We start from the raw sequence: 12,636 nt of genomic DNA, 5'->3' as shown, positions 1-12,636 counted from the left end.
GATATACATTATGATGAGATTGAGATTTAATGGTTAAATATTCTGAATTCAGATCTACTGGCAATACATTCTCTTTAAGCTTCACGTTATTGATTTTTTTTTAAAGGTATAATGCTTTGTGGGCTAGAGACCACTTATGTTTTTAGTATAGTTTTAACAGCTCTGATGGATTTTTTCACCTTGAACACACAGTAGATAAAACAGTAACTAAATTTTCGGTTAAAAAAAATAGAATTATGAAATCAGTAATTTAGATATTTTTTATTAGAATTTATATATATTTGTAGTTTGTGTTGCTCATTCTGTTGCACTAATAGGATGTGACATGTTCTATTTTCATAATAGGGAGTCCGCCTTCCGGGAAGACAGACGCTAGTAAAAAGGGTCAACAAGACGGACAGCGGCAGAGAACCAAGAGAAAGCCAAGAGTTCTGTTTTCACAAGTAAGTTCGTTTCGTCTCTTATAATTGACTCCTGAAGTTATTGAATAAGCTTGTATAATTAATTTATTAGTAACTTATTAATTTGATGGAAATATCTGGAGTTGGAAACACGTCAAATGTCTGGGTTGGCAGCGCCGGGCCGTTTGTAGTGGTGTGTTAAGGCAAACTTCGTACTACGCGAGGAGCAGTAGAACGGCAGTGACTAGTGAACTGAGCAGACGGTGATGGTGTAAAACGGGAAATATCTCTGATTTCGAAAGAGAGGAAATCGTTAGCGCTCAGTTATGTGATGCAAGCATGACAAACGTGACAACTGTGTTGTGTAACGCCATTTGATGACGGCGAATAAACTCACTGTAAAAGGGACAGATCAGTACCCCCAAGCATTAAAACTGATTGTCTCTCTGAACCTTCGTGTGACTGTGGTGCAAGTGATGTAAGAAATCATGCAACACATCTCACAGCCTGTATCGACTTCACAGTCCACCACGAGTTACATGATAAGGACATGTGAGGTTAGATGCCTGTATGCCGCATTGAGAAGGAACTGTAAGACTTTAGCACGACGCCAATAGTGCAACATGGACCACTGGTGACTGAAAACGTACGATATAGTAGGATAAATCATCGTTCGCTTTATTTGAAACCACGGACCGTGTTTATGTTTGACAGAGCGCAAAGTAGTGCAACGTTTCTACTCAACTGGAAGATATGGCAGCGGCTCTGTGATGCTGTAGGCCACAATCTTAGTTTTCAGTGGATTATGTGCTGATACTTACCGGTTGCATCACTGCTCATGATTATGTTGCTATTTTAGGGGTGGGCATATGCATTTCATGGTCGAGGTCTTTCCGGGTATTAACGTAGTATTCCAGGATGACAATGCACCCATTCACACGTCTCGATTTATGATGACGTAACTTACGGAAAATTGGGATGAAATTGAACACCTCCATTGGCCTGCTCAATCTCCAGGTCTAAACAGAGTAGAACATATTTGAACAGCTTGCACACACGGATCTTGCGCAGATTTTCGCCTCCATCTTCTCTCTCACAGAATTGAGCGATTCAATGATGTAATATTCCACTTCCTACTATTCACGATCTCCATCACTCCATTCCACGTCGCATCAGAGTTGTCTTGAGAGCGAAAGGTGATCCATCACCATATTAATCTGGTAAGTTGCACTTTTCTTTTCAGGAGTTTCCATCCAATTAATAAGTATTTGTATTCTATGAAGTCTATTTCATAGATAGGACTTTTTGAATTTATGTTTGAATCTCAGTTAAAATTTCGAATAATTGCTCGATTTGACTAGGGATATGTCCCGGGTCCTTCCATGCTTTCACTACTATAGTCAGTAACATAGTTACAAGTTGGCAAAAGTATGCCACTTTAACAAGTAAAACCTATTAAATATAGAGTGAGAGTTATGATTACCAAACAATGGCCCACAGGTTGTATATGACTCACGAGTAGTTTCGTGTGGCCCGAAAATAAACATTTAGTATGTATTATTTCCTTCAAACTCTTTTAAAAAAAAGTGTCTTAACTTCATTGTTCTTATTAAAACCAATTGCTAATCTTTTACCACGTCCTGAACACTTTTGTTTTAATATTTGAATAATAACAACATAGAAAGGGTAAGGGGAAAAAAGAAGGAATGTCACAAAATTGCATTTTCAAGAAAGCGGCGTTTTAATATTGAAAACCACGTAAAAAGAATAGGGTTAGTTAAATCGTTTGCCCATTTTTACATGGGCATTTCTGCATCTACGCATGCATGGCATATACAGTCAAATAGTATCAAGAGTCACCAACAGATAGGTCAAAGCATCCAAAAAAGCACATACATGGACATTTCTTGTTTTTTCCCCTTACCTTTCATCTTACGAACTGCCATAATTGAATGTTCAGTTTTATTAAGGTCTACCGTTTTATTTTTGATTTGCCTGTTACGAAATATGTTTCTAATTTTCTCCTCGTGTAATTGACACTTAGTGTTGTAGACTATTGAATACTATAATGCAAGGAGAATACCCAATAATCTTTTATGCTAAGATCTCAAATTTGAAAGAAAAGGTGGTACTATTTGTGGCTATCGAATCAGAATTACAGGATTATTGACTCATGTTTTGGAGTTGACTTAAAATTCACTTTCCGCAATATAGCAAATTTATTTTGAATGAATTTGCTATATTTATCTATATAACATCTTATCTACAGTATATTTATGATGCTAGAATACGAAATGCTGTTAAGTAACGTAGAATCTAAACACAAAATTAACACAATGCTATTTCAAATTTTAATTGCAGATGAAGGTAAAAATTAGTGATTTTAAATTTTGCGTATATTATACGTAAGTAAATAAAATGTGTACCACTACAACATAATTACGACACAGATTATATCAACCAAGTTATAATGATGATAAAATACTTCAGAAACAATCTGGAGATATTCATTAACTACATTAAATCAACAAGAGCGTGATGGAATTTAGGTAACACCAAATAAACGCCAAAAGAAATAATACCTGCATCAGAAATCGAACTCAGGATGTTTGAAAACGAAAGGCCGTTCGTTCACAGGGATTTAAGTGAAAATAAAACTCTCACACACTCATGTTTTTTGTGGCATCATACCACCCACGTGGTAAACAGATGAAAAGATTCACATAGTATGTACCTAAATTGGTAATAGAGTCCCTAAAGCCCGGCAGTGCAGATATCTCGGCTACACACTGGCAAGGCGAATAAAACCCGCGCACAGATCCGTTCAAGGTTATTGCCGGATATTTTTCTGAGATCTGTCTTATTAGGTAAATTACTGTGCAGTGTGTATTCATTAATTTTCATTTTCGTGTATAGTAAAGGCTCTACGCCTTCATAAAGTACGTACTTTTAATTTGTTTAAGGGTATTTGAGCTAATTATTCTTTGTTGTACTCTCAAGCAACCAATACATACAAATACAGTACTGTATTTTCTGAGAAAACACTCGTACTTATTCTTTATTTTTTTTTAAACTTCATTCCCCGTAACTCAGCCACCCTTCGGTCCACATTAGACTGAGTTTTCGGTACTCTACTGTATTTCAAAATAAATATATATAGTAATTAGTAACTCCGCTCAAATAATAAGGAACAGTTCATAATATGAAGTTTATTGTATTTAAACATATTTCAAGGAGAAAAAAAGACTTATACAAGTAATCAAAAAATATGCTGATATGACAGCATTGTTATATTGACATTGAACTGTAATACTAATACAAGGGTCGTTCAAGGTTGACGGGGATTTTCGTACGTAAATAATCGATGAATAGCCGGATCATGATGAAACTTGCGGGTGACGTAATGTATTCCTTCCCGAGTAACTAGCGCCCGATATGACGTATTTGGCGCATGCGCAGCAATTGCAGCGAATATGGTGGCAAGCAGTGTGTCTGTGGCTGTGGAGCATCGGTGTGTAATCAAATTTCTTTTGAAGGAGAAAGTTAAACCAGCTGAGATTTTCAGAGGATTGTAAGCACTGTATGGTGAACAAACGGCATAAAGGTTCCCCACCGCCCAAGAAAAGCAAAACGCAGCCTTCCGCTGGAAAGATCATGGCAAGTGTCTTCTGGGTCATGAAGGGTGTTATCCATGTGGATTTTCTGGTTAAGGGGAGCACAATTAATGCCCAGTATTACTCCACATTGTTGAGTGGTGCTGTACGAAAGTCTATTCGCAAGAAAAGACCTGAGATGTTGTCTGGAAATGTCATTCTTCTCCATGACAATGCCCGCCCTCACACGGCCAATGTGACAACAAACACTCTGGCCGAAATGCGCTGGGAAGTTCTGCCCCATCCCCCTACAGTCCAGATTTAGCCCTCAGTGATTATCATTTGTTTGTACCCCTTAATGACCATCTGGGAGGGAAGAAATTCAAGCCATATGAAGCAATGCGGAACAATGTTCTCCAGTGGCTACGACGACCAGCGAGTTCTTTCTACGCCAAAGGAATCATGGAGCTGCCACAACGATGGCAAGGGTGCCTCGACGCGCACGGAGAATACTTTGAAAAGCTGACAGTTTGGTGCTTCTTGTGCTATCTGTTTCCTCTGAAGAAATAAAAGTCCAGGTCAACCTTGAACGACCCTAGCTAATTCATTTCATATAAAGATGAGTATTCGCCTTCTTAAATGTAATCATTAAGTTTTAAAACAATTTGTCTTAATATCTTTACAAATAGAAACAATAATTATTCGGAATTGGACGACATTTTACACATGTATGCTACTATGCGGTATTACAAAACTGGAAGTAGATTACAATCTGAAAAACTGGAAATAGATTACAATCTCAAGTTTAAAGCGAGATTTGATTTGATGGTTGTGACAGCTGTCTTTTTCCCAGTTTTATTTCATTAATACCTGTCTCGTGTCAGTCTGAGAATAGTCATTTTCTCCCATTCTGACGTCTGTCATGATAATAAATTATCTTAAGATATCATTGATATAAATTGGCCTGACAGCAGCGAAAGTAGTACAGGTTGTCCTTCAAAAATCTTTCTATCGATAATCCGGTTCTTTCAGATTTTCGGCATAGCTTTCGGAACACATTTTCAAATTTGCCACGCTTGTCACAATTGTTTTCTGGGTGCGTCACTTCTGTTTTGACGGCGGTACTGTAGTCAATAATCAGTTGAGTCTTGGTTGCACTTGCTAACACATATTCCTTCTCATTTTATCATTTATTTGTTGGATTTTCTTTTATTAAAGAACTGTAGACGAAGTCATTTTCTCTTAAATATACAGCGTGTTTCAAAATAATACCGACAACGTTTGAGAAGTGATTCCTGACACCAAGATAAGACGAAAAGTATAGACCAACTTGTGTGCACAAATGCTTCCTTCCGGAGTTATAGGCGTCCGAGAACATGAAAAATTGAACTTTAAAGGTCCATAACTTCAAAACTATGGGCCCTACCGTAGTCGGGTCAATACTTCACTTACGAACTAATACGTACGCTATCCAAAAAATATATGTTTCAGAGTCCTAAGGTACTCACTGAGCATTTTTTAAATAGAGGTAGCTTTGCTATTTGCATATAATAAGAAGTACTCACCAACTACCGCTATAAACATTGTTACGGAAGTATCGCAAGATTCTGAAACACGGATATTTGGATAGGGCACATACTAGTTCCTAAGTGAGGGCTTGACTGGACTATGGTATGCCCCATAGTTTTGGAGCTATGGATTTTTAAAGTTCATTTTTTCATGTTTTCGGCAGCCTATAACTCCAAAAATAAGCATTTGTGCACCCATGGTGGTCTATACTTTTTGTTGTATCTTGGTGTCAGAAATCACCTCCCAAACGTTGTCGACAGCCCAAAATCTGACAGAAATTCGCCACTTTTTAGTCTGCAGGTTGTTGTTTTTGAATGTCAAACAGTAATATCATAAATGTATATGAAAATAGATATGGACAATATTTTTGGGAGTGAAATAGAGAAAGGATTATCGGTTCACAACGTAGCTCTATCGTCGGTAGAGGGATCTTTAGAAATGGCGGATCCAGTAGAGTCGCTTGAAGAGGCAGATCTCCTTTTGGAAGATAATAGGCCTGGAATAGAGTTTTACTGCTAATCAAGATAGAATAGTGCAATAATTTATACAGGGTGGCCCAAAAGTAGGTGTACAGTACCATACTGATCAGCGCGTTGCATTTTATATCATTATTTATTATTATCCATCAGGTAGACTTAGTTTCTTTATTACTTGTTCTTAATGTATTTTTACTTACGTTCTAAGCTCGGAAGAGTCGAAGCAAATAAACCCATAAACTAGAATGTTATACTTGATCAATGCACGGGTGTATATCTACTTTTGAGCCACCCTCTATATAAACCAATAACAAGGTAGCCTTTGCGGGGACGTTTGTTCTCACTGCCCTCTCCGTGGATTCGTCAGTGAGAAGTGTTAAGTTGTCCAGGGTCTGATTAGTGATTATTATTATTATTATTATTATTATTATTATTATTATACTTATTTTGCTTTTGTACTTCAATTCCCATCAGATATAGACGTTCAATAAATTATACCGACTTCTTAGCCAGTGATGTAAGAATTAGAACGTTCATTAAAAATTTAGTGTCATGTTCAGTCTCAGTCATTATTTGTAAACTTAAGTACGAGGGCTAGTCAAGAAAGACTTGGACTGATTTTTTTTTTAGGCAATTTATTATTACTCAGCAACAGGCACATGATCCTTTTCAAAGTAGTCCCCGCCCATTTGAATGCACTTTTTCATTCGAGTCTTCCAGTCCTCAAACACGTGTCGCAGGCCATTCTTTGAGAGGTCCTTCAAAACCGCCTCCGATGCCTTCAGAACCTCGGAATTATCGGAGAAGCGGCGTCCACGCAGTCTGGATTTTAGGGCAAGGAATAGAAAAAAGTCGCACGGTGCGGTAGGCGTCTCCACCATCCTCAAACCTTTGCAACAGCTCCCTGCAAGTCTCCACTCAAACGGCCTTCTGCTCTGGTGTCAGGAGTCGCGGAATCCATCGCGCACACACTCGGCTCATGTGGAGGTGGTCATGCAAAATTTTGAAGGCACTGCCATGAGATATGCGTAGTGCGGCTGCCAGATCGTCGATACTGATGCGGCGATCTTCTCTAACAATGACTGCTGCCGTGTTAATGTTCACCTCAGTAACAGCTGACGCTGATACACCTGGTCCACCAGCTTTCGTGATTGTCATTCGGCCCTCTTTAAACTCTTTGAAGCACCAGAACACGGTACTTCGTGGCAGAGCGTCATCTTTGTAGGCTGCTCTCAACATTCCTAGAGTTTCTGTTGCACTTTTCCCCAGGCGATAGCAGAACCGTATAGCTGCAAATTGTTCATCTCGTAATGACTCCATTTCTTCTACAGGCGACTTCTAGAGGCGGCGCAGAACATCACCTGCAATAAAAAGTCGTGGTTACCAAACATGCAATGATTCCTTAACAACATTTTATATATATGCACAGCAAGACCCACCCTACTTGTATGCCAAACTATGAAGCTCCAGCGTTAACAGAACTGCCGGGAAAAAAATCAGTCCAAGTCTTTCTTGACTTGCCCTCGTATTTTTATACGTGTTTTTGTTCACATTATAACGTTAATTATTTTTTCCTACAATTTCTGTATTAACATTTATTTATTTATTTATTTATTTATTTTTTTTTTTTTTTGTCTATTAAGGCTCAAGTATACGAACTCGAACGAAGATTCAAACAGCAGCGCTATCTGTCGGCACCAGAAAGAGAACATCTTGCACAAATGCTGAAATTGACGTCAACACAAGTAAAAATCTGGTTTCAAAATCGCCGATACAAATGTAAACGCCAGCGCCAGGACAAAACACTGCAACTGAGTGCATCAGGACTACAAACTCCACGTCGTGTGTCAGTGCCAGTGCTAGTGCGTGATGGCAAACCTTGTTCTACGTCGCAACCACTCACGCCGACGACGTACACAACGCCAAACCACTACAACATGCCTCCGCCAGCGTATCCAGCGCAATATCATCACCAAAATGGTTACGCAAGACCTCAGGAGAGTACAACAACGCCACAACAGATGGTTGCATCTGGACAGAACTATTCAGTGGCGTCTTCAGGAATTGACGTTGCTGCTCAGCAGCCAGTAACGGTGGCGCAACAGATACACCATCATCAGTCTTTACGTGCATGGTGAAACAAAAGGGGGGAAAAAAGGTGTAATTAGTGATATTGTTATAAAAGTACTTTTGCCACATTTACCAAAGAAGTATGAATTTTGTGAAATAGTTCTATGGATTTTTTTTTCTGTACCTAAAGTTATCTCTTTCAGATAATTTTGCTTTTTGTAATAATTTTGAATACTTCTCTTTTTTTTCTCCCAGTTCATTCGTACATAGGGATTTTTTTCTGTTTTATTTTTTTTTTAAAAAGCTGGAATTTTAATAGTTAGATTTTACTGATATCTTCTACAAATTTACTTATTAACAAATGTCCCCTTACTTCGTGAAAGCCCTACCCGTTGATCTAGTAGCTACCGCAGACGCATTTGAGGCACGGAACTCTCAGGTTCGATTATCGGTGGAAGAGCACTAAAATTTAAACACAATATGGTAGTACATCACATCAGTTAAATTCCAGCTCATTTCAAAGAAAACAGAAAAATATATTTCCTCACATTTAAAAAGTTACACATAAATGAACTTAAGTTAATATTTCTTCACACCTAAATGAACTGAAGTGAATATTTCCTCATACTTATATGAACTGAAGTGAATATTTCCTTATATTTAAATGAACAGAAATGAATATTTCCTTATACTTAAATGAACTGAAATGAATATTTCCTCATAAATAAACTGGTGAATATTTCCTTGTACTTAAATGAACTGAAGTGAATATTTTCTCATACTTAAATAAACTAAAGTGAATATTTCCTCATACTTAAATAAACTAAAGTGAATATTTTCTCATACTTAAATGAACTTGAAAAAGTAGAGATAGCGTAGGTACTCAGCGCCATGAAATAGCAACAATGTATCATGAAAATTTTGAAAGTCTATTGGTTGATTAATAAAGCTACTTGTATTTTGTCTAACAGTGTAGTGTAAAAAGTGCAAGTAAACTTTCTAACAAAAAAGGATAATAATATAAGAAATTAGTTACAAGTGATGCAGATCCTCTCAAGGAGCTAGTTAACCGGCAATTGGTATTTTTAGTTTATGAGTGGTTCTAGTTATTGACTCAGAGGTTTGAGTGTTGACCCAGCGTTGTTAAGGTGATAGGGAAGACATGAATACAGAGACACGGTGACCTAAGAATGAAAAGCCAGATATATTGAGATTGGGAACCAATATTCTGAACACATATCACCTGTTGAATGTGCGCCGTCTGGCCAGCCTGTCCTTTCATGGACTGCTTCAGGGAGTTTAGTACTACTAAAAGTGGAACAACTTGCGTTTAAAATACTGCATAACAAGAATTAGGACAATATTATGTAGTCTTAAAAACATTTTTGTTTCTTTACTATTGGTATGTACAGTATGTAGAATATCGAAATATACTAGTTAAATTATCTGTTCTTATCTTTACTATTCCAGTACGTTATTTCGTCGTCCTTGGAAGATAAATAAAACATACCTTAACCAACTATGTATTACTTTATTACTAATGTACCGTACATATCACAACGCAATTTTCCCCATATACATCTTTAATGTAGCTTACAATATATTGTACGTACGTTGCTTCCATTTTACAACTTCATACTTAATACTTAAAATACACTACCGAGATGCAAGTAAATAGACCTGAAAAATAACCCTGTAGCCATTTTGCTACGAAGTACGCAGAAAGAACCATTGCAGATACTGCGTGTAGCTCCCTTTTGGAAGCGCGTAAGATTCAACCCAGAATTATACAGAAAAGTTCTTAATGGCATTCTGGATCAGATGATATTATTCATCACAGAGCGTCTCTCAAGTAATATATCGTTCGTTCGTGGGTTTGTATTTTACTTTTAGCGGACGCTAATCATTCTCTATAGATTTTACGAGGCACGGCAGAATCCATTTTATCTCTTGCACTAGGTAATCAATTTTGTCTCATGGTTTGATACCCAGTTATCCATGAATTGTATGACACCACGCAGCACATTGTATTTCAAAGAAGGGCAGCAATTCATCTTGCAATACCTTGAAACATTTTGCAGCACTGTGTCCATTACATAATAATAATAATAATAATAATAATAATAATAATAATAATAATAATAATAATAATAATAATAATAATAATAATAATAATGATAATAATAATAATAATAATAATAATAATAATAATAATTATTATTATTATTATTATTATTATTATTATTATGTTATTACCATCACTTTTCGAAAAGGTACTCAATACCTGACACTTACGCAACCTAAATTCTACATAGGATTATGGAATTTTAGTGAATTGCAGTCTGTCCATTCCACAAACACTGTCGGGCGGCTATCCAGGAATTACCAAAATCTACTACCATCGGAAAATCGGATTCCAAAATTGTGGCTTATTTCATGTGGTACTGGTCAAATTGCATCTCCGTGTCATTTCTGGTCTTTGTAAACAAAGACTTATTTTCTAGTGACGTATTGACTACATTCAGGCGCAATGCAAATACCGCTGCCCGGTTCGTGCGGATTTGTCAATTTCGGCTGGGATGTCAGTGGGAGATTTGGATGTTTTTATACCTTGTCCTTTAGAAGACCGCACATACGAAATGCCGCTTTGTTCTTGGGTCTTGGGTCTACTCATATCTTTTCATCTCCTTTTAAGCCTGCTACGATCGTGTTAATACTTACTAATAGTACATATCGCAACATGGATGATGTGCTAACTTGTACTACCATCTCAATGCCCAATTATACGACGTCGGTTAAACTCCTTCTGCTGCTACCCACAGCCATGTCCGTGCGTCAAATTACAGCTTGTTGTGCTGAATGCTCAGACAACCACATAACATCAAACTGCACAGTTGTTCGCAATCGTTCGGTGTTTCCAAGAAACCGTGTTGCCTACGAATGTCTATTTACTTATTACAAAGTGGTGTATAATACATCTTATAAATGCATGATACAACCTACCCTAAATTATTCCGAACTTCCCTCCGTGTTATAAGAGTGCATTACCTATAAACGAGGACTAGTAGACCCCATTTATATAGATAGCTACGCAGCGTATTGACACTTCACTAACCAAAAATAAAGTTTTAGTGGACTTGTAAATTGTTTCCGTTCGTCTGGCAGCCCTTAAATGTTCAATATTGTACCTCAATTGTCATTACAAGTGAAAATATAAAAGGAAATTGTAATCACTGGAAACTTGAAAAGAATGGTAGATTCTAAATTTCCACGCATGCGATACACTTACAAAGAACGTGTGTATGAAAGGACTGTTAATAAGGTTAGCATTTGTGTCGAGCTGTGTTCTTATCATTTCATTTCGATTTTTTTTTTTTGTTTATTTGATTAATTCGATTTTAGCTTTTCTTTCAACAGTGAGGCTATATGGGATCTGAACCACGTGAACTCCAGCCGGAAATTGAACCCAGGTCTCCCAAGCTAAAGGCGCGTACGTTACCCTCGAGGAAGCTCCTATTTCGATTCGAGTATTTTAGCTTAGTTAACATATTTCATTACTGAAGAGTAATAATAATATGACTTAAAGTGTTAAACCATCTTTAAAACGTGAATTTGTACCTTATAATATTTATATAATTTTTGTTCGTTTTCTTCAATTATATATGTACATATATAATGAATAATTAATTAATAATTATAATATTTGGCATTTTATTCATATTTGTTGCTATGGGTAGATTATATATTAAAAATCACATTATTGTTGAATATTGTTTTGCGTTTCCTGGAAAAGATAGAAATCTTCAGTGTAGCGAGGTGAATTAATCAAAGAGGAACGAAATTTTTCTAAGCGCGAGACATTTAAAATATAAAGCGAATAAAAAGTTCACAAATGGCTTCCTTTCTAAGGGACTATAACATTAGGCCACGCTGTGGTTCTTGGGACTCAAGTATAACAGCAACCGAAAGAGAATGTACGGAAATAATTGGGATCGCAAACAACAGTCCATTTTGGATTTTTCTATTGAAAGAGAGAATTGTAACATCTGGGACCATCTTCATGTCTTACTGCATAGTTGAGTTTATATGGTGTCAATCGATTGGAAGAATGCAGGGTCGTATCATTTTTTATTACGATGAGGAAACTCCTTTGGACTTTGACTTTAGCGCTGATGTATACGAAAGTTCAGATAGTGATGAGGAAAGTGTAGCCGAGTCAGATCTTGATGTCATCTATGAGTCAGAAGAGGAACTAAATGAAGGTCAATATATCTACGAAAGCTCATGTGAAAGTATATCAGAGTTCGACTTGAATGATATCTTAACAGATTCACAGGATGAGGTAGACCTTCTTAATGATTATATATATGAAAGCTCGTCTGAAAGCGATATTGGGAGCATTGAAGATCCAGAGCTAGAAAATATTATTTATTACTCAGACCCACCTAGTGATCAGTTGTATGAAAGCTCCTCCGTTGGAATTAATGACTCGGAATCAAACACATGCGAAGACGTGGTAGAATCATC

General features: G+C 36.9%; 1 protein-coding gene across 1 annotated transcript in view; it reads left to right on the top strand.

The window, feature by feature from the left end:
- LOC145666838 (homeobox protein Nkx-2.5-like) overlaps positions 1 to 9,933 on the top strand; it is a 42,721-nt gene extending 32,788 nt beyond the window's left edge. The window contains exons 2-3 of the mRNA XM_081734414.1: positions 346 to 443; positions 7,683 to 9,933. Coding sequence (XP_081590540.1) covers positions 346 to 443; positions 7,683 to 8,177 — 593 coding nt within the window. The 3' untranslated portion in view covers positions 8,178 to 9,933. The remainder of the gene's footprint in view (positions 1 to 345; positions 444 to 7,682) is intronic.
- Positions 9,934 to 12,636: the final 2,703 nt, after the last annotated feature.

This window comes from Thermobia domestica, chromosome 12, assembly GCF_964235325.1.
Source record: "Thermobia domestica chromosome 12, izTheDome1.hap1.1, whole genome shotgun sequence".
NCBI lineage: Eukaryota > Metazoa > Arthropoda > Insecta > Zygentoma > Lepismatidae > Thermobia > Thermobia domestica.
Note: the sequence above shows the minus strand (reverse complement) of the source record. Positions and strands in the feature narration are given on the sequence as shown.